At 40.1% G+C, this 23,753-nt stretch overlaps 1 protein-coding gene across 5 annotated transcripts; it reads right to left on the bottom strand.

Annotated features, from left to right (window-relative positions):
• Positions 1-5,875: 5,875 nt before the first annotated feature.
• Positions 5,876-23,628, bottom strand: LOC139539616 (DAZ-associated protein 1-like). 5 transcript variants are annotated; one of them, XM_071342711.1, is made up of 14 exons: positions 23,474-23,628; positions 22,159-22,199; positions 21,398-21,564; positions 20,821-20,886; positions 20,256-20,363; positions 19,904-19,952; positions 16,505-16,587; positions 12,294-12,441; positions 11,996-12,025; positions 11,268-11,420; positions 10,513-10,680; positions 8,142-8,234; positions 7,062-7,128; positions 5,876-6,721 (listed from the first exon to the last, which is right to left on the bottom strand). In XM_071342711.1, exons 1-14 carry the CDS (start codon positions 23,503-23,505, stop codon positions 6,517-6,519), a joined length of 1,410 nt encoding a protein of 469 aa, XP_071198812.1. In that variant the 5' UTR covers positions 23,506-23,628; the 3' UTR covers positions 5,876-6,516. The 5 variants fall into 5 exon arrangements, 4 of the variants coding, with proteins under 4 accessions (XP_071198812.1, XP_071198813.1, XP_071198814.1 ...); XM_071342712.1 differs by having other exon boundaries at positions 20,256-20,360; XR_011667970.1 differs by having other exon boundaries at positions 6,640-6,721; positions 7,062-7,167.
• Between the last annotated feature and the right edge of the window lie 125 nt (positions 23,629-23,753).

Raw genomic sequence — 23,753 nt, 5'->3', positions numbered from 1 at the left:
TCTGCCCACAACCGTAAGGCTCTCCAGAGGGTAGTGAGGTCTGCACAACGCATCACCGGGGGAAAACTACCCGCCCTCCAGGACACATACACCACCCGATGTCACAGGAAGGCCGTAAAGATCATCAAGGACAACAACCACCGCCTGTTCACCCCGCTATCATCCAGAAGGCGAGGTCAGTACAGGTGCATCAAAGCAGGGACCGAGAGACTGAAAAACAGCTTCTATCTCAAGGCCATCAGACTGTTAAACAGCCACCACTAACATTTAGTGGCCGCTGCCAACATACTGACTCAACTCCAGCCACTTTAATAATGGGAATTGATGGAAATTATGTAAAAATGTACCACTAGCCACTTTAAACAATGCCACTTAATATAATGTTTACATACCCTACATTACTCATCTCATATGTATATGTATATACTGTACTCTATATCATCTACTGCATCTTGCCATCTTTATGTAATACATGTATCACTAGCCACTTTAAACTATGCCACTTTATGTTTACATACCCTACATTACTCATCTCATATGTATATACTGTACTCTATACCATCTACTGCATCTTGCCTATGCCGTTCTGTACCATCACTCATTCATATATCTTTATGTACATATTCTTTATCCCTTTACACTTGTGTGTATAAGGTAGTAGTTGTGGAATTGTTAGGTTAGATTACTTGTTGGTTATTACTGCATTGTCGGAACTAGAAGCACAAGCATTTCGCTACACTCGCATTAACATCTGCTAACCATGTGTATGTGACAAAGACATTTTTTATTTGATTTTATTTGAGTTGATTTGACAAATATCAGCAGTTAAAATCATGAAGTTGATTACTTTAAACGTCTTCTTCTCCAGAACCGCTTGACCGATTGCCACCAAATTTGGTATATAGTATCTATGGATGAACACCTTCAAACACATTTTCCAAGAGTCTAGCTAAAACAATGTGGTCGCTATGAGCCAATGAGTTTGTATGAATGGTTTTCCCTTTCCAACAGCGCCACAATGTGGCCAAACTCAACCACACTTTACAGGTTAGCTAGAGTCATATCATTGAGTCAAACAGATCAAGAAATATAAATATGTGCCTGTTATAGCACCACCGTGTGGTCGATATAAAGGTGCTTGCATATCTTGAATGTTGACACTGTTTGCAACATGTGTACCAAACGTGAGTGATTTATAGGCATTTATGTGCGAGACCACACCCACATTAATGTTTATTGGTCAATAACGGCCATGTTGTTTTTGGTATAAGTCTGGAAAATATAGCTTTGAGAGATCTTGGTCCATAGATACCACGTACCAAGTTTTGTGCAGATCGGTCATTCGATGCCAGAGGAGTCGCATTTTAAGTGGCGGAAAATCCATCATGGTTGACTTAATGGGTCCTTCAGACAAATGTGTTCCTTGTGAGAATGACCTATGTACCGAATTTCATGATTCTAGCTCAAACAGGGTAAAATTAGACATATTGCCCTCGGATGAACTACTTCTGTACTGTTTACCACACTTGCCAAATTTCAGAACTCAACATCAAACTGACCCTGCAAAATAATATGCTTTTGATGTATTTTGGACCATTTTCAATGCTGTTGACTACTTTAAACGTTTTCATCTCCAGAATCGCTCGACCGATCGGCAACAAATTTGGTATATAGCATCTATGGATGAACATCTTTAAACACACTATTGTCCAAGATTCTAGCTGAAATAATATGGCTGCTATGAGGCAACAAGCTTAAGTGAATGTTTTTCCCTATCCAACAGCGCTACAATGTGACCAAACTCAATCTATTTTACAGGTTAGCTAGACTCACACCCTTGAGCATTTGTGCCAAATTTCATCAGATAAAGAGATATAAAAATGTGCCCACCGTGTGGTCGATGTGAATGTGCTTGCATAGGTTGAGTCTTCATAGTGTTTGGAACATGTACCAAATTTCGTTAAACGTACGAATATCTGTGGCTGATTTACAGTATATGCATTTATGTGACAGACCACACCCATGTGAATGTTTATTGGTCATGTTGTTTGACATACTATCCTGGATTATAGTGTGTTTACAGACCTTGGTCCATAGATACCATATATCAAGTTTCGTGAAGATCGGTCATTTGGTGGAAGAGGAGTAGCATTGGAACTGTTTTTCTGAAAATTCTAAATGGTGGAAAATCCTTCATGGTGAACCTTATGGGTTCTTGAGGCAAATGTGTTCCTTATGAGGAGATGGACCCACAGTATGTACCACATTTCATGACTAGGTCACACAGGGTGAGGGGCATGGCCTTTCAAAGTTTGCATTTTCAATCGCTTGTTATAGGCCCACCATGTTGCCAATTGTCATGGCATTGCATGGGAGGGTGTGGCTTTTGGCCCTTTACCATCATGCCAGGTTGCACCCTTCGGGGACTTACCTTCTCACGAAATGTGCATGTGAATTTCGGCCTTACAGAAGATTAAACAGAAGAATGAACCAGAACAAAAACAATAGGGTTTCACCAGCTTTGCTGCTTGAACCCCTAACTAGCTGAAACGATCCACCTACGATTCCCTATATGGCATCTTCTTGTCATTAACCACGTTTCCACTCAATTTTTATGCAAGAAAAGTCATACCGGGCTCCCGAATGGCGAAGCGGTCTAAGGCACTGCATCTCAGTGCTAGATGTGTCACTACAGACCCTAGTTCGATTCCAGGCTGTATCACAAACGGCCATGATTGGGAGTCCTAACCAGCGTTAGGGTTTGGCCTGGGTAGGCCGTCATTATAAATAAGAATTTGTTCTTAACTTACTTGCCTAGTTAAAGGTAAAATAATACTGTCATGACAGCTGTGATGGGAATAGGAAGTTTCGGTCAAATTTTATAAATGCCGACACATAATTTGTTCGTTTGACATGGTGGGATCTTTTTGTGTCGGTAATTAATTATATGAGAAATCTGCCTTTGTGCGCAAATATTGACATAATAACCATCATATTGAAATAAACTTGGAGTCACGTGATGGTATGGCGTGTGGCTTCCCACTGCGACTCTTGAAACCATGCCGTTTATTAGGCTGCAGATTAAATACAGTACATTGGGGTGGTGAACGTGCACGATGATGAGCTTGATGCTCATTTCCAATAAATATTGAGGTTCTTATTCTGGTGACATGATGATGGATGCTTGACTGCTTTTTGACAAATAAAAATATTCTCGCTCTTATCCATAATAATATCATAATGTAAACTAGCCTACCCGCACCGTATCTGCGAGCTGTTGGCTAGAGCGCACGTAAAACCAGAATATGCACATTTGCTATTTAACGCAACCGTTTTTGTGGCAAAACTATCCGTAGAGGTGAAAATCAGATGCAAACAATTCACTTTAGATATTTATTCAGCACATGAACACGAAAAAGTACATTTTGGTTACACTATGTCATTCATCAAGCAATGATTTCTAATAGCAACAAAACAGTTTGTTGGGAACACCACTGGTGGGAAAATTTTCCACCAGCAGATTTTTGAATATTCGCATGAAAATCTTTCGCCAATTGGATGGAAACCTAGCTATTGTTACGAACTATCTGGCCACACAGAATCACAAGACCCAGACTTTTGACCCCTTGAAGCGTGCGCATCTAAATTTATCCACCATCTTTGATAATATAGTCAATGAACAAAAATATAAACACAACACGTAAAGTGTTGGTCCCATGTCTCATGAGATGAAATAAAAGATCCCAGAAATGTTCCATATTCTTATCTCAAATTGTGTGCACAAATTTGTTTACATCCCTGAGCATTTCTCCTTTGCCAAGATAATCCATCCACCTGACAGCTGTGGCATATCGAGAAGCTGATTAAACAGCATGATCATTACAGGTGCACCTTGTGCTGGAGATAATAAAAGGCCACTAAAATGTGCAGTTTTGTCACACAATGCCACAGATGTCTCAAGTTTTGAGGGACTGCAATTGGCATGGTGACTGCAGGAATGTCCACCAGAGTTGTTGCCAGAGAATTGAATGTTAATTTCTCAACCATAAGCCGCCTCCAAAGTCATTTTAGAGAAATTGTCAGTACGTACAACTGTCCTCACAACCGCAGACATGAAAGGCGTCGTGTGGGCGAGCGGTTTGCGTTGTGAACAGAGTGCCCCATAGTAGTGGTGGGGTTATGGTATGGGCAGGCATAAGCTACAGACAATAAACAATGGCAATTTGAATGCAGAGATACCGTGACAAGATCCTGAGACCTATTGTTGTGCCATACATCCGCTGCCATCACCTCGTGTTTCAGCATGATAATTCACGTCACCATGTCGCAAGGATCTGTACACAATTCCTGGAAGCTAAAAATGGCCCAGTTCTTCCATGGCCTGCATACTCACAAGACATGCCATCGATTGAGCATGTTTGGTATGCTCTGGATCGATGTGTACAACAGCATGTTCCAGTTCCCGCCAATATCCAGCAACTTCACACAGCCATTGAAGAGTGCGACAACATTCCACAATCAACACCCTGATTAACTATATGTGAAGATGTAGCGCTGCATGAGGCAAATGGTGGTCACACCAGATACTCACTGGTTTTCTGATCCACGCCCCTACTTTTTTTTAAAGGAAGCTGTGACCAACAGATGCATATTTGTATCCCCATGTGAAATCCATAGATTAGGGCCTAATGAATTTATTAAAATTGACTGATTTCCTTGTATGAACAGTAACTCAGTAAAATCTTTGAAATTGTTGCATGTATATTTTTCAGTATAGATTTTACAACTAAACCAAAAATTCCAAAGCTGGAACTAGAGCACCCTTGGGAAAACTGCCCTTTGAATTTCTAGATAAAAAGTCACCCAAAAGTGCTGTGCCATGATAATGTAGTTAGGCTAATGATAGGTAAAATAATCTTTCATGATGGCTATTCCACGGTATAAGCATGAGACCAACTGGGTTTGAAAATGTGTCGTCTGCACAACGCAGAATTGTTAGCCCGCTGAGCTAAAGCCTATTGGCATTACCTTGGGAGAGAAAACCATTGACATGTTCAGTGTTTATATGTATGCAAATATATATTTTTGATCATCTAGGGGGGCCTACCTGATTGGGTGTGACAGAACATTCAGGTTTTTGTTGATATAGTAAGTGAAACGTGGTCCATTATTATAATTCCACTGTATTTAACCCTTGAAAATTTCCATGGATGTTTTTTGCCCAGACTGTGGCCCTGTCCAGAAACACAGCTCCTACCCCTTCATGATTCATGTAAATACAAAATAATTTGATAGGTGTAAGCAACATGGTATTCAATCCAAGCTGAAACCAAACATACAGTACATTGTGATACTAGATAATAATTTTTAGCACTAGTACGCCATCTACTGATGATTGTCCAAATCATTCACTTCCACGGAGGACTCAGCAGTTTAAATGCATCATATTGTCAGGTTTTAGGAAAATGAGGCTATTATCTGGCCTAGTAAGTCATTTGTACAACTTTAACACCACACTATGTGGTCTTTTATCTAATTTATTTGAATGGTTTTAGTCATTTTAGTGTAGTACAGGTACGGTAGTGCATGAGTAAGTAGCCTTGCACGAGCCTTGGCTTGTCCAAGTCGGAACAGCTCATAGGGCAAGAGCCTAAGTGCCAAGCAGAGACGCATCAGGTCCCATTTTTACAGTCTTCGGTATGACTTGGCCGGGGAACAAATTCACAAACTTCCAATCTCAGGGTAGCAACACTAACCCCAAGGCCACTGGGGGTAGAAGAATCCGGTAGTCTTAACCAATACCTAGTAGTTATACTCCAACGTATTTTGTGACATTTAAGTTGAAGCATTGATGGCCAAGATGCAGGACAGCAACAAGAGGCAGGATATCTTTTATTTGAAATAAGTTCCTTTTCTTTTTGCATAAGTGCAAAATGCACTCAAACAGCCACCTGAGGGAAGTCTACATCTTTAAATAAAAAACAAGCAAAGTGTACATTTTTAGTACAAAATTGTCTTAAAAAATTGCACAGATTGTGTATAATATATATTCATATTTTCCATTTTAAACAAACTTTAAAATAAAGGCTCAGAAAGTAAACAAAATCCACCAAATGAAAAATAAAAACATTTTCCCTAGAATTTAAAGCTGAGGAAACTTGAGACCCTGTTTTCATTTCTGTATCCAGCATAAATATACATATCCTTATATATATATATATATATATATATATATTTTCCATTCTCTGTGCTATTGTTTGACCAGAAAATCAAAACCTATTGCAAAGTAGTTAAGTCCTACTATAAAACATGGGGGGAGAAACAAAGGTTCTTTCATTTCAACAGGTTATGCAAAAGTCTTACATCAACATTTACATCAAGTGACATTGTAACAGAAGTAATTGGAATCCCTGGTTTTATGAGTTCACTTTTTCTCAAATTGTGTGTATTTGTGTTCCAAAAAACATCAATCCAGAAATCCAGTTTTGCTTATCACCAGAACACATTTCCCTGACTTTAGAACTGAGCGCTGTGGCGGTTGAAGACGCTCAGCGCCGGTATGGATGGAAGCCCGTTACGTTGTGATTCTGTACTCGAGCAAAAACGGCTGCGGTAGCCTGGGGTCCCACTGCCGGTTGTGCTGTTGGTGCCCCGTAAGAGGCAGTCTGCTGGCTGGGGTCTGCGAAAGTATGCCCAAACCCACTCAGGTCCTGACCATAACCTGTGAGGGTGGGTAGGTGGAGAACAGGGAAGAGAGGTTCATTATCAGGATCGTAAATGGTGCTAAGTGAAAGTCCCTTATTTGACCTATAATAAATACATTAATCATAGTTTCAGAGCCTTCTAATGTTCATGTTAAATATTGTATTCCTTCCTTCGTGAGCCTCCATGAACCTACATTCAGAGTTTGGTTAGCCAATTAGGAATGAGCGCTTCCAGTGTAAATCAATTGACTTATAATTGAGGATTCAAAGATGTAATCTAAACTCTTGTGAAAGGCATAAACAAAAGGAAAACAGTATAACAAATACTTAAATCAGTTCAGTCACACAAGCACACACGTTTTTTCCCCCAGACACTGGATGGCACCATCTCCCTGCAATCCACTGTAGTCGGAGAAGCAGGGAACTGCATACATTCAGTGAAGACAGGTCTGAACAGTTCCAACTCATGTCGGACAGTACAGAGTAACGAAAAAATTAATGAAATGAAACAATAGAAATGGTAGAATACAAGGCTGGAAGAAAGAATTAAGAAGAGCTAATAGCAGAGGGGCTAATATGACCAGAGAAATCAAATATAATTGGGTATTCGTTCACCAGCCAAAAGTTATTTTTTCTTCATACGCTTAGATTATCATTCTTTTAGCTGTCATAAGGAGATGGCATATGAAAAACAACAAGTGAATTGACTGCCATCACATTGAATAACAGCGCAAAATAACAGAGAGCAAGATAAAAAATAAACAATGTTTAACATAGTACACCACGAACGCATTTTGCCAATTAGATCATCCCCTTTATAACAGCAAAGCTATGCAGAGAGAGAGTGGACAAAGTGAGGATGCAGGTGTTGTTAGTATAACAAACTACAGCTACTATAGGAAATGAGATGTGTAACAGTTAGATTGAATATTCATACCTTGAGATATGGACAAAAAGAACTCAACCTCAAGTCAATGAATACTGTAGCTGTATTTTAGTATACTCTAGAACAGTGGTATTCGAAGTCGGGGTCGTGGGGGAACAAAAGGTCATGTGTAGAGATTATTGTATGGGACAATATACAAATGTTTTTGAGAATGAATTAGAAAATGTATTTATTGGTTTATTTTAATTTTGATAAGAGATGAAAATTAATGTAAGATTATTTGTTGATGTAAAATTTTAAAGTTAACAATTTTAAGGCTGTGTCATTAGATTTGGGGTGGGGTCCCTAGAAATTCTGGAGGGGAAAAAAAAAATGGGGTGCCCGCTGAAAAAGTGTGACTACCACTGATCTAGGAGTATGTACTTTGTATGCACAAACATACCAAAGTACATGCAGGGCAAAAGTATGCAAGGGAACATTAAAGTTGCAGTTATATGTCTATGTACTGAACTGTACTTTTGGTGGTTGGAAAAGACGATGCTCACACCTACCTGCACTATTTTCTCCCTGCACATCCTGACCATTACTGTGAGAAGGACGCGTTGGTCCGTAGGAAGAGGGCTCCTGAGGGTAGTTACCCAAGCCTATCAGGGAGACGAGGAGACTAGGTTGACTGAACCCAGAGAGAGTCTACTTTACTTTAAAATTGTCCCCTTCTTAGACCTGCCACCTGGGGCTTGGCTTAAATTAACACTATCTCTGACTGCTGTGAGACTCCTGCTAAAATCAGTGCACCCATCCTTATTACACACTCTCTGACTGCCGTGAGACTCCTGCTAAATCAGTGCACACATCCTTACACTCTCTCTATCTGCTGTTAGACTCCTGCTAAATCACATACATCTGGAATTAGAAACACATAGGGTAGATGGGCTACTTGCTAATGCCCTTTGCTGCCTGTGGCTATGGTTACTGTACTAAATTATTCTAAAATCAGTCGGCTGACGCTAATGGTTAAGAGCAGGATGGGTATGCAAAGCACAAGCATGAAACACCGAACAAGATGGGAATCTCACACCTGACAGTTACAGGGAAATATACAATTTATATAGTCAAATATAAATTATGGTAGAATATAGATATACACACAGTGACCAGTTTATTAGGTACACCACCCCGTTCACGAAAATGGTTAGCTCCTACAGACAGTGAGTCATGTGGCAGTGGCTTGCTATATAAAGCAGGCAGACAGGCATCGAGGCATTCAGTTACTGTTCGATTGAACGTTAGAATGAGCAAAATGAGTGACCTAAGCGACTTTGGGCGTGGCATGATCATTGGTGCCAGTATCTCAGAAGCGGCCGCCCCCTATGGCTTTTCACGCACCACAGTATCTAAGGTATACCAAGAATAGTGCGACAAACAAGAACACATCCAGTGAGCGTCAGTCCTGTGGACGAAAACAGCTCCTTGATGAGAGGTCGAAGGAGAATGGCAAGAATCGTGCAAGCTAACAGGTGGGCCACAAACAGACAAATAATGGAACAGTACAACAGTTGTGTGCAGAAGGGCATCTCGGAACACACAACTTGTCAGTCCTTGTCACAGATGGGCTGTTGCAGCAGACGACGAGTTCCACTCATATCAGCTAAAAACAAGAAGAAGCGGCTCCAGTGGGCACCTGATCACCAACATCGGACAATTGAGGAGTGGAAAAAACATCTCCTGGTCCGACGAATCCCGGTTCCTGTTGCGCCATGTTGATGGCGGTCAGGATTTGGCGTAAGCAGCATGAGGCCATGGCCCCATAATGCCTGGTGTCAACGGTACAGGCTGGTGGCGGTGGTGGTGTAATTTTGTGGGGAATGTTTCCTGACACACGTTAGGTCCCTTGTTACCAATTGAGCAACATTTGAACGCCACACCTTGTAGGATCCATGCCCCAAATAATATGGCTGTTCTGGAGGCAAAGAGGGGACAGACCCAGTACTAGATGGATGCACCTAATAAACTGGCCACTGAGTGTATACTGTCTTGAAGAGCTATACACTAACAAAGCAATATATCCAAGTCTGTGTCTCCCCATTGTATTTAGTTTACGAAGGATAAATGCCAGTAGGAAATGAGGGGGAACACAGAATGAACTAACTAGGCTACATAAATTAACCTTCCAAAAAGCAAGGATTTACCAATGCATTTTGTTTAAAGAGGGAGAGACCTTGTGCAAAAGCCCCGCAATTGATGACAATGCTGGATTTATTGGTACAATAAGTATAATTGGAGAGTAATTGGAAAAATCCTGATACATTTCATACTGATGTATTGCATTGAGTCTTCTCATAACAGCTATAATCGGTTTGTAGGAAAATATTGGTTTCAGGACAATTATGCTCAAGAGAAAAATAACATGCAGGATCCATCGACACCATCTGCCAGGAGAGAAAAGCCAACCAAGTCAGTGACAAAAAGGGAACAGTTGGCTAAACTGCCTGTCACTTTTGCTAGTAAAATATCTACCTGGTTTATCTGCAGTTTGATGGGCATTCAAACTCCTCTCAAAAACATTGAGGCAGGATGATCAAATTCAAACCTACCATGGGTTACCCATCCCCATTATTCCACAGCCCCACCTGGAAAAATGCTGAAAAAGGTGGCACTGAAGATTCCTGGGTATGGTGGGACTTCTATAGCATCTCCATGGCCTGGAGGGTATGTATGCAAGCGTGTGTATGCATGTGATGCCATTAAAGCTAAATTGTACCAAAAGGCAAGCTCCTGCTTGTTTGAGGGTTGTAGTAATGAGCTTTGGCAAGGGAGCGGTTGACCCAATAAAGCATCCAACATAATGGATCCATCCAGTATAGGCCATAATAACAGTAGGGTTGAGGGCGGGGCTGAGGACTGCATGGAGGCTCTACTTACCATACTGGCTGTAAGGGAAGTCCGGCTGTCCCGTGGGTGCTTTGCTCATGTCCTGAGTAGGTGTGGTGGCTGGAGCAAACCCTAGCGGCCCTGTTCCTGGAGTCGTGGGCGGGGGCGGCACTCCTTGTGGTGCATACTGGTCACCATGAGGCGTGCCAAAACTGTACCCTAAACCAGTGCCAGATGGAAGAATCATTATAATGTTGTACATTCTGAACTATCAATGATAAAATGTTAATGTCTCATACAGGTTATAATAATCAAAAGAAACATAACATGATTATTGTTGTAGGAGATGCAACCCTAGGCAGTAGGATTGGGCGATATTAGTAATATAAAGTAATATATTGTGAAGACTATATTAACGTTCTTGTGAAGACAACATTAAAATATATTTCAGAACCATAAACGTGTGTGTTACTGTTGGTGTTGCAGCACTGCTAGTGCTGCAGACCTGCTATCAATTTCTTCAAGACAAAGCTGGCGGTGAAAGTACAATGATTTTCCTCCTTCATTTTCTGTTTTAGCTGACTTTCATCAATGCCTGCATATGAAACTCGCACGGACCTTTCAGAGTTACTTAAGAGGTATTTGTAAATGTGTGTAGACGTTTTTAACAAAGCAAAACACTGCAATCATATTTTGGCCCATAATATTGTTAATCACAATATTTACGATATGAAAACAAAATAATGTACATAAATGTAAACACTTTTTTTTTTTTTTTTTTATGACAATACAGCACAGCTACTGACCAAACTGAGGTGGTGTACTGTATCCCTGTTGAGCGTAGGCCTGAGGTGCCCCAAACCCCCCCGCCGGGGCCGCTGTGACGAGGAACGCGTTGAATGGCGAGGGGGGCTGTGTGGGAGCTCCACGACCCGCAGATAAAGGGGGCCCGTACCCACCTGAGACAGAACACAACGTATAGTTACGTATATACATACACACACGATGACAGGTGTCTATTGCTACATGTTCAGTCTCAGATATACCCTAGATGAAACCGACCGTCAGTAGTCAGTAGACACTGCATATTAGACAATATTTTCAACATGGGGAGAACAGTGTCAAAAATAACAAAAATGCAACTTGTATATGAATGTGGTGCATTCTAGAACTCCAGCATTAAAGCTACAATAGCACTTGCTTGACCTAAGATACAGGAACACCGCTAGGATTGTTTGGGGGTTGGTTGTATGATACATGACAAGCGAGGGTGAAGGGAGGTAAGAATCATTAAGCCCATTATCTGTCTTGAGAGGGAAATGAGCAGTGACCTCAGCCATTACAGCTGACACCGTGATAACACTGGTGCTTAACGGACAATACCTAATTGGTCAATATGGAAAATACAAAGTGCAAGGCAATGTCTGTCACAATACTTTCTTGATAAGCTAACTGTCACAAGACAATTTACTATTTAAAACAGCAAGTTAGTGAGATGTCTGAAATGGTCAAGTGATTCAAGGACAAAACATACCCAAGGGCTGGCCTGTAGACACCCAAACTCCTTCAAAGAGAAAATAGTTGACAGTTTATTTATGCTGGCACAAAACCAATCTTGCCATATGTAATTGGTAACTACGGTACTGTTGTCAGTAAGTTGACCATTCCTCAAAGTTACATTTCAGTGCTGACCCAGAAATACAATGTTAATGTTATAACATAAGGCATCAGACATTGTAACAGTTTCCAATGCTACCTTTCTTCTAGTTATAAAATAATGTCATGTTCCTGGTCTGAGAGATCGAGCCGTGCCTGGCTGGTCTCTCACTCACCCGGAGGGCCATAACTCTGCTGCCAGCCCTGGGCAGGCTGTGCCGACCAACCATTGGCTGCACTCAGGATGCCTCTGGGTCCCCATTGGTTAGGTCCAAGCTGGCCAGGAGCGTTGCTGTCCCGAGGTTCAGCCTTTTTCACTTCCACCTGGACAAAGGACAAGGAGGACACACATTGCAAGACCAGTAATTTATCTCCAAAATCCCTTCCTTATCTAAACTCACCCATTACTAATATTTATCTTTAACATATCAGCTTGAGAGGGTTTCTGTTTTACATCTTACCTGAGCCAACACTGCTGCCTAATACAGATAAAAAGTTGCTTAACAATATGTTTCTCAGGTATTTCAGTCACAATAAGGTTTAGATAAATCAATTGCATAAAAATTATGTAAAATGGTGCTAAAAATGTAATGAAAACTACAGTACAACTGGTCTACCTGAGAAACATAGAATTCCTATTTCCTGTTTTTTTATGCCCTTTAATTTTTATAAAAACATCTAATGGAAGGTCAAGACTTACCTTTCCCGGGCTAACGCTTAAATAATCTCAATTATGTTTAACTTGGAGTAGAATTTCAGAGGGAAATGGATGTAGAAAGAAATGTGTATCATATCTATCAGAATAAGAGGTAAAACATGCAGAGAATAGAAATGGATAGTCATAAGTCAAATATAGAAATGAATCTTCATACCGTGTCAGATAATGGAGAAAATTGCAATGGTGCTTAATTGACTAATACCCATCTGATTTGCTCATCTCACACAGAATAGAAGCACCTGGTATTGGACTGGTCTAACGTTCAATGAGGTTGAAAAGCCTGTTCTTTTAACATGCCAGATGGTTTGTGAGGCTACCAGCCATTATCTGCCCTAAAAAAAAAATGGTAGTGTCACTTGCTGTAGCTAGCCAGCAACAGAGATACCAGCAGTTTACCAGAGCGAAAAATGTGTTTAAAACTAGGGGGGAGACTAGATAGAAATAGACTAGGCTCTATAGAGGTTGAGTTATTGGGGTCACCTTGCATGAGGAAAACAAATCGCAATTCTTCCCCTGCTTTAAGGTGGTGCTACTTTCTTTGGCTCCCCTCTTTCTTCTCTGTCGACCTAATTACAGGCACGTTTCCATGAGTGGCCCCCCCGCCTATAGCGCAGATACCTGGGTCCTCTCCCTCGGGCATCGCGGCTGGAGTGATGGATACAACGACTTCGGTACACTCCCCAACAGCAGACCTGGGATTTGTGCCACAGTTTGATGTGCTCCACTTTCTAATTTTATAACTTTTATTCCCCAAAGGCCCAGCCTAAGGTAATGTCAACTCAAGAAAAATATCTCAAGTCGAGCCCCAATTCCTGCTGGAAATCAGGACAAAGTCAAGGAGAGTCGGTATGAGTACAGCAGAATGTAGGTAGGGTCTCATACATCAATTCTGAACAGACATGGCTTTAGTTTGTACATTTAACGAGGTCAGAAAGGGTTAAACTATGAAACATTTGTAAATAAGTCAAAAATGTCCACGTGGACATTTAATGTTCTCTTCCAATAAAAGACGTTACGTATCCTCGTTTGGGGGGGGGTCGGAGTATTGAACGCAATTTTTCCCAAATGTTTAAAATTGATTTTGTCAAGATAATTACTGCTATAAGAGAGGATGTCTCAGAAGTAGCTAAGCTAAAGTGTTTTGTTAAAACTATAAATTATGAATAAATAAACTCTGCTGGTATCACAAAACTGTGGCTTTAGGCACCCAATTAGCTAAGAAATCTCCATTGGGAGAAAGTAGTGAATGAATAGGGGCTTCAACTAGCCCTTGAAAAAGACCCACCCATTTTGGTTGTCAGAATTGATCGACACAGTATGGAGATTCTTAAACTGAGGTCACTTAATTGAGGTTGTTTCACTTTTTAACAAGTTGAATAGGAAATATATCAAATAGCTCAAAAAGTAAGTGACCTGCCAACAAAATAAGAAAAAATATATAACTGAACAAGACCAATCCTTTAGGTGATTTTTTTGTGGTAAAAAACACACTTATCTCCAGGGGTGAAAGTAAGCCGGTACGTCTTCCCGGCAAAAGAAAGTGGACTTACACCGTACCGGTAAAACATGAGCCTATCACAATAATTAAAACAAAATGTCAAGAAAACTGTAGGCTTTTACAACATTTATCATGACAGCATGTCAGCCGGATGAAAAATTAGCGAACGGACTTGAAAATGGGTGGTATACAGGCCTACGATGCAAATGCGGTGGTTCAACGAGAACACTGACATTTCTATAAAGGCAGATGACTGGCTGAGACTGACACGCGCAGACATCAATTCAGGCTACAAGTGTAGGCATAATGATAGCTGAATGTCATTACATTTTTGGTGTTTTAAAGGGATAGTTTGGCAATGTGGCCCTTTATCATCATCTTTTTGGCAATGTGTCCCATATTATCATCATCATCTTCCTTTTGGCAATGTGTCCCATATTATCATCATCATCATCTTCCTTTTGGCAATGTGGCCCTTTATCATCATCATCTTCCTTTTGGCAATGTGGCCCTTTATCATCATCATCTTCCTTTTGGCAATGTGGCCCTTTATCATCATCATCTTCCTTTTGGCTATGTGGCCCTTTATCATCATCATCTTCCTTTTGGCTATGTGGCCCTTTATCATCATCATCTTCCTTTTGGCTATGTGGCCCTTTATCATCATCATCTTCCTTTTGGCAATGTGGCCCTTTATCATCATCATCTTCCTTTTGGCAATGTGGCCCTTTATCATCTTCTTCCCGAGTCTGATGAACTTGTGGATATAAATGTTTATGTACGGTGGAGTTCAATATGATTGACACCCTTGATACAGATTAGCAATTATTATACTGAGCTATATTGTATTAAAAAAACAAAAACATTATTTTATACTAATACAATTGCACAGAGAAATAGATTTAGTTGAACAAGTCACACTTTTTTTCCTCACAAAAAGGTTACGGTCAAAATATATGACACCCCTTTTTTCAATAGCTCACCATGGGAGAATAACAACACAGAGTCAATTAACAATTTCTTCATGTGTGCTTGCGCTTAATGTCTTGCCAGAAGATCCACTTGCGGACAAGTTTCAGCCTCCTGGAAGAGGCAACCAAGTTTTTGGATAAAATGTCCTGGTACTGGGTAAAGTTCATGATGCCGTTGACCTTAACAAGGGCCCCAGGACCAGCGGAAGTAAAATTATCCTCGTAAGGTGAATTATTGAAAGGTATTGAAAACAGGGGTGTCAATTGTTACACAAAATTATTTTTTTATGATTGTCAAACAAAATCTTTCTCTGAGCAACAATTAGCATAAAATAAAAAAATGTTGTATACAATAACTCAGTATTTTAATTATTTATTTTATACAGTCATTTTTGCGAATCTTTATCAAGGGTGTCAATAATTTCAGACTCCACTGTATCTGCGTCCAGTATGAAGGTAGAGATAGTTTCGCGAGCCAACACTAACTAGCATTAGCACAATGACTGGAAGTCTACAGGAACAGCTAGCATATGTTTGACAATCAGATTGAAAACATCATGACTGGTTGTGTTTATGCTACATGAAAAGGTAGCATAAATTTAGTAAAATTAGAGATCCTATTAAATTAATAGGGATTCTATTTATAATTCTATGATCAGGCCCTCGTAATCGCGTGCAAACATATGAGATCCCGTACCGGGAAGAAATAAAATCTACTTTCACCCCTGCTTATCTACCATTATATGCTCCAAAACTGGCAACTTGAATCTCCAATGCCAGAGTAAATATTGTATTTGAAATAAGATATGGAATACCTTTAACACCCTAAAGGAGAGGTCAAAATAAACAAAGCCTTGGGCGACTACAGGAGTTGTACATAATATTTCAGAGGGGAGACCAAGTCTTATTTGCAACAAGTACAAGGCCAACCAGGCCATTGAAAGGTTGCAGCCAAGAAAAAAAATTGTGCCCTGATCTTTAGGAAAATATTTGGAGTACCAAATTTCAGTAATCTTCAGCCGTGTCATTATCATATGAGGTTTACAGGAGTTTTAGGCATTCATGAAAGAGGAACCAACCTCATTGGTGGCCCCTGGAAATAAGAGCTGTAACTCCAAAAGGTAACAGCGCCAAACAATGCTTCCCGTCGCCCAAGCCTCTGTTTGATCTTGAGGGTAAAATAAAACTACAACTACACACTTTTTTGCCCATGATGTCGTGAAAATGCATGTTGACAGCCTGGTCCACTGATTGTTCGGCCTCGAAAGTAATAAATCCAAAACCTAGCCAACGACCAAGAGTGAATCAAGGTAGCAGGGTGTTGTGACAACACAAGATGAAGAACAGTATTGGGGTCAGCAAGACAGGGATCCATCAAGATTGAGCTGGAGGCTCCTGGGGCTTGGATGCTGTCGCTGACTTGCAGCAATACACAAGTTGAAGTTTGGGGGCGGAGGCACTTTTATCATCCAATAAACTGTGCACCAATCCTCTCCATGCTAACTCTCGGGTTTCAGTATTTTAAAATATTTGTAAATACTTCTAACATAGCAAAGTAAATTTAAGTAACATTTGCTTGTACTGCATTCATGTATTATATAGGGGATTGAAAATGTAATTTATATACAACTGTAATATATTTACATGCAGTGCAGTCAGTGGAACTACTGAGGAATATAAAAACTATAGATTTCGAGACACATTTGAGTGGTCTCAAAGCATTCATTTCTATATTGGATTCCAATTTGACCTGTGCTATTGATGTGACTTCATGCCGTTTCATCCAAACCCCACCTTGATCTGCCCCTTGGTATATTTCTGTGCAGCACAAACTGGCAGCATCCAATGTTAATGCATAACAAAAAATGGAGAAACAGAAACTGTACAATGTCTAAAGATTTCTCCAAGCTTTCCCAAATTTGGTTTTATGTTTTGAGTCAGCCAGGATAAGCCTAAATGGAAAATTACAATATTACTTACAACAGCAACACAAAGATATAGGCCATTTTGTCTTCCGAATGTGTAAGTAACAACTATTGATGCTGTCAAGAGTTTACATGGGGGATAAACAAAGTTCCCTTCAAAACAAGGAGAAAAACCCCACTCTGTGAGGATTTAACACTTACTATATAAAACAAAAACAGTGAAATTAAGTAGCAAATCAACAAAGGCTTGATAAAGGATTGATGGTGAATCCTCTGGTAGCTTTACATTGAAATAGACAAAGTCTAACATAGACCCTAGGTTATTCTCACACCCTTTAAACACAATGACTAGTCTCTTCATGATATGAAAAAGAGCTCTAGCTGAACTTATGGATATACAGCACTGTAATTTAGCATAGCCATACCATCTTTGATTCAACTGTACATTTAGAAGGCAAACATTGGCAAAATGTCCTGGTTCTGATAAGGTCTATGGGGATTTCACATCCAAGGCTCTAAAAAACTTTTCAGAGTTTGCAGTTGCAAAAGCACACAACACTGAACCAGTTTCATTTTGATAAATGTATACCAGTGGCAGAATTGGGTTGTGAGAACATCTCCACTGAGGGGCCTAACCTGATTCCAATTCAATGTCCTTTGAGACAAAATAGATTTTGAAACCTCTAATATCATGTCAAGCCTTCCCAAGCCGCCTGATCTACAACTAAAAATACCATCCATCGATGACCTGTCCTTATTCTAGATTCAAAACTTAGTTCAAGCATTTAGAGACATATTGGTAACATTCAAGTCGAACATTTGCTGCAAACAGAAAGCCGCAAACATTCCTAGAAAATAATACAAGTGTCAAAACATCCTAGGTCCTGCTCAGCGCAACAAAACTCAGTTCATATGATGAATCTAAACTTTGTATACACCCCAAATTGACAGCCTGCACATTCCATTTGGGGATTTTACATCTGGCCTGTACCTCTGTGATACCACTCAGTACACAATAACCTAAAGGAGAAAAGACAAATCTTAAGAGACACCATTAATCACATTCAAACCATTCACAAGAAGGAGAAGAGAGAAAGAAAAATAGAAAGGGCTTACTTACAAAAATACTTAACTTTCTACATACGGGAAAACACATAATATATATATTTTTTAGATATATCAGACATGTCTAAATTAAACAAAAAGAAAACTTAGTTCAATGCCGGACTTTAAGAGTATTTTATTAAAAGAAAAGTCTGGATATTATCCTTGATTATCTTAGGGTTATTGCTGTGTATCATCGTGTAAATTCAGATGACAAACTATTCTGTTTGTCTCCCCAAAGAGATCAATGGATTCTGAAGGAGAAGAGGGGGGAATAAATTATGGAAGTCATTCATGACCACTGCATCATTGCTATGTAGGACAAGTGCAAAAGAAACAGCTCTGAGCAAACAGACCAAACTAATGTATATTTAAACTGTTCTGAGAGAACTGACCAGCCTAAACTACATCAACCCATGCTTGTCTTGTCATTCTAACTGTCAACTAATTTAAACAGATGGAACTGAGTAAGGACTTCCACTTAAAGCACGTGTCAAACTCATTCCACGGACGACCGAGTGGCTGTGGGTTTTCGCAACACACTTGTACTTAATTCATCAATCAAGGTTACTAATTAGTAAAGAACTCCCCTCACCTGGTTGTCTGTCTTAATTGACAGGAAAAACCAAAAACCTGCAGATACTCGGCCCGCCGTGGAATGAGTTGAACACCCCTGACTTAAAGGGATACTTTGGGATTTTGGCAATGCACCCTTTTATCTACTTCCCAGAGTCAGATTAACTTGTGGATACTATTTGTATGTCTCTGTGTCCGGTATGAAGAAAGTTAGAGGTAGTTTTGCAGAATCATCTGCATAATTGTCCTTGTTTTCTATCAATACACAGGTGAAGCTCTGTTATTTCAACATTTAAGTCAAACTAAACGAGGAATGTTAGCACTTACGTCAAAGAATATGAAAGTTTGAAATGAGACCCAAAATCTATTCACACATCCTGAATAACAAAAAACAATAACCTTCATCTCAATAAGCTTATTTCAAACTACATGTATTACTATAGCATGTTAACATGTTCCTAATTGAACTAAAACGTCTAGGGGCTACGTCTACACAGGCAGCCCAATTCTGATATTCTTTCCACCAATCAGATGGGCTCTTTAGCCAATAATAGGGCAAAAGATCAGAATTAGGCTACCTGTGTAAATGTAGTACACAGGCAGCCCAATTCTGATATTCTTTCCACCAAATTGGTCTTTTGACCAATCAGATGGGCTCTTTAGCCAATAATAGGGCAAAAGATCAGAATTAGGCTACCTGTGTAAATGTAGTCTATACGCATCAGAAGCTGATTCTGTCACACAAAGTCAAGGGAAGATGTCTTAAATGAATGCCAACGTCATTCAACTTTCTCACCATGTAAACAGGTCTGCATGGGGAAAGTTCAATGGTTAAGGATGAAAAAGATGTTCCACCACAAGACACAGGGGATATAGTTATAATTGAGGGTGGGTGGAGGGGGAATGAATGTGCTTATCCTATTTGGGTCAGAATAGTTTGTCATGAGATTTAGAGATGGGAGGTATGGAAGAGAAAAACGAGATCAGCTTTTACCTCGGGGCCTCTGTTTCTCCGCGTCATAGATCATTACCACCTCTGTGACCTTGGATTACACAAAGGAGAACATGGGCTGCATTAGGATTCAGACCACTAGTATTGCCATAGCATGCATCTCTCAGTTGGAACCATAGAATTAGGAATTAGAATACTAATTTAATAGGATCTCTATGGTTTGAACACTGACACGTTCTACATCCTCAAATTGATGGCATTTTAACAGAAAAATATATTTTTCCTGTGGTCTTCCAAGAAGCAGTTCCTGTATTGGATCCTGGTAACTGTTTTAGGTATAAAACAAATATATAAAGCTATACAATACAGTATACAGCATCTTAACAAGACTCACCACTCCAAATCTATTGAAATATTCCCGGAGTTCTGGTTCACCACAGTTATGGGGGATTCCACCGACAAATATCTTCTTTGATTTATTGCTGTCAGCTTTGCTGCCCTTCTGAAACAAAGAATGGGGTCTCAAAGCCAGATCGAGAATCACACTGAAGACGAGGCAATTCACCATCATCTAGCTAGACAGTCGAGAAGAAATTAGCTTCTCTCTCCTTTTGCCCTGAGGTATAAATGTCACGTCGATGCAAACACTAGTCCACACAGATCAGGGTGCACTAGTGCCTTCGCTTCAGCATTACTGAGACAAGCTATTTCAGGATTGCAGCGTAATTCATTTTTACAGAATCACTTAGTCTAACAATTACATTTTAAGCTCTTTAGCAGAAGTCATGTTAACAGCAATAAGCCTCAGTGTGACAGACGCGATTTCTAGAGGCAGATAGGACCCAGCTTATCAAAGGACAAAAAGGATCCAATTCAATCCATTCTACCCAGGCGTGGTGCCCTATTTCTATAGAGGACATACAGTACCTAGCCTCCACGAAATGAAATACGCTCCTTACCCAGCCGTCCTTGGTTCGTACTTTTTCAGGTTGCATTCCTCTGGGAGTACATGGCTTGGGGTCAATCTAAAGGCAAAGGATGAAATCTCAGCCTTCAATGAAAAAGCACCTTCAAATGTTCCCTACAATTTATCAGGTGAATTATCCTACTCAATAAGGCCACATACAAATGGAATAAATTAAATATGTGCAATACAATTAACTTGTAAATCACAATTTAAAATAAATCAATTTAATTGCAAGAAAATAACCTTCATTATAGAAAAATGGCCATGTTCATATTGCTGCATATAAAACGCACTGTCTGCAGTTAATTATCTGTTACATGTTGTTAAGCATCTGAACAGGCAACATTCAGCCTGCTTTACATATAGCTCATCAGAACAGTCCAGGGATGTCCTTCAGAGAGCCAGCCTTTTGTTTTCTGAAGATCCCAGTGTGCGCTATGGGTTCACTATTACTTCATTAGCTCTGTGTAATACTTTACTGAAAAAAGTCCCCATTCCCATTCAGTGCTTAATCCTTATCTCACACTTTACAAAAGGCATCATCGGAAAGACACGAATTTCATACTCACATTTCTGCCATCGAGATTATGGGGTTTGGTCTCCAGTACAGTCCGGACACAGTTGGGGTCTTTGAATTTGACAAAACCAAAGCCCCGCGACTGATTTGTGGTTTTGTCCTTCATGATGACACAATCAACTACTTCCCCATACTGCGAGAAATAGTTTCTCAAAGTTTCTGATAGAAAAGAGGACATTGACATGAGTCGGACGATGCCGTTACAGAATCCTTCAGGGATATATACATAGCCTAGTGTCCTGACATTATGGGTAATGTGTTTAAAAGTTCACTGGATGCAAAGCATGAATAATACATTTACATTACAGGCATGTATCTTTGGAGGCAGGGCATAGAGATTTCAACAAATAAGAGTCATATCATTCACATTGAAAGCCCCCCCCCCCCCCCCCACAAGGTAATCCCAAGGAAGGACACACAGAAATACATAGTACTGTGGCTACTGCTCATAACTTCAGAAAACACTGTCAGAGTGAAGAGTGTTGCGCAAAGACACACACTGTCTAATCAAGCATGATACAGAGAAGGGCTCTGAATGCCTGTGGCTGAAGACAAACTCATGTAAAGCTACTAGGTCTGAGCAATTATGAGAAAAGCCTGCATGTGTGGTTTAACTGCAATACATGATAACATGCAACCCTTTGGGTACTCCAGAACAACATTTCCATGCAGACACTTTCATGTTCAAGCACAACACTATCTGCATTGCAATACACCTAATATGACAGGTTGGTAAGTAGACAGCTGACTCACCCTGTGTTGTACTCCAGTCCAAGCCACCCACAAACAGTTTCCTATAAAATTAAGAAAAAAGCCGTCCTTTGAGGACACTTGAGATGGTCCATCAGTCCTTGGACACAATAAACCATTCTCAAATGGTTTGTGGCGTTAATGTGTGACTATTAGTTAAGTGACTGTGCCACAAAGCTATACTTTTTATGCAACCTTACAATAGCTTGAGTTGTATTTGAGCGGGTGTTTCTGTAGGTAGCTGATGATTCGTATCAACACAAAACGTCCTAACGTTAGTCCTACACGTGGCTCATTATGCATAGCTATGAACCCTAGGTACTTTCTATTAAAAGGCTGGAATATAGAGGGTGACTTGTTTAGCCCCGACAATACTTCAGGTCTTTTTTTGTTTTATTCCTCCTGCGACGTATCCAGGGCAGGCTAAAATAAACCAGGCAAGAGAGACGTTAGCTAGCTAGCTAAAATACATGATCCCTGCTGGATCTTGAAACTAGCGTTAACTGCACATCGATCTAGGCTAGCTAATGTTAGCTACATATTTGACATTATACTCTTATCAGCTGTATGCCGACATTCAAAACTAGGCAAGTTACCATAGCCTCAACTATAATTTCGTATGGATAATTTAGATAGATCAAACCAACATTATCCAAATCCTCTCAATCCAATGCCCTGAAAGAGTCCTCTATCAAGTTCATCAAGTGAGTAACAGCGCAATAAAACTCGCGCCAGCAACCAGCTACAATTGAAGACGTTAGCTAGCTAACGTTAGCTAGTTGTCTCTAATATTTTTTGGGGAAAATCTGTTAATCTGTCAACTTCAATCAAACTTCTAACATCACACTCAAAATAAATTGGCAACAACTAACGTAAACATGAAGATAGCAAAGCTTCGACCCCTGATGGTGCGGTGCCCACATTTTTACCACACAATAGCTAACGTTCGCTAAATATAGTAGCTTGCTAGTTAGCCGCTAACATTGTAGCTGCTGACTCGTTTCAGTTTCTATTTAGCTAGGTGGCTTGTTAGCTAAATAGTTGAGTTGTTCAATGAATTATTCAATGACAACTTGAAAAGTAATGTTTAAATGGTATCTAAACCAATGTCATGCGTTTCCAAATGATTAGCTAGTAGTAGCTAGGCTAAAGTCAACTAACGTTCGCTTACTATCTAGCTAGCTACCAGTACATATACTTAACAAAATGCTAGCTGAGTAAAAGTGGTGATGCGGGTGAGATCTACCACAGTAATAATTGAATCAAGTTCAAATGTATATAACTAATTGTCATTAATTATATGGAGATCACATCTTACCCAACTTCATCTCCGGCTAAGTTGCTGTTCATTTCTAGGCTAGTGTGCAGGGAACTGGTGTGCTGTCACCTGTTCGGTGTATTGCTTCAGTAGCTACTACCGCCCCTCTACTGTAGCTACTGTACTGATACCAGAGGAAGGTCACTCTGCTTTTGGTTCAAACTGAATCTGCGCAATGACGACATGTTTGCCACGGGGCCACCTGCAAGGGGTAAAAAAAAGAAACGAACAGTTCTGGGATATGTAGTTGAAATTCAAGATGTAGTCTCTTCATTTACAA

This window comes from Salvelinus alpinus, chromosome 15 (assembly GCF_045679555.1).
Source record: "Salvelinus alpinus chromosome 15, SLU_Salpinus.1, whole genome shotgun sequence".
Taxonomy (NCBI): Eukaryota; Metazoa; Chordata; class Actinopteri; order Salmoniformes; family Salmonidae; genus Salvelinus; species Salvelinus alpinus.
Note: the sequence above shows the minus strand (reverse complement) of the source record. Positions and strands in the feature narration are given on the sequence as shown.

Bases quoted from the DNA above. Each gene is read 5' to 3' on its own strand.
- LOC139539616 (XM_071342711.1), bottom strand. From the start codon at position 23,505: ATGAACAGCAACTTAGCCGGAGATGAAGTTGG. The intron at 10,681-11,267 runs GTCAGTAGCTGT...GCACTGGTTTAG, and splicing joins CAGTACACCACCTCAGTTTG to GGTACAGTTTTGGCACGCCT. The intron at 7,129-8,141 runs GTAGGTGTGAGC...GAATGTATGCAG, and splicing joins GCAGGGAGAAAATAGTGCAG to TTCCCTGCTTCTCCGACTAC.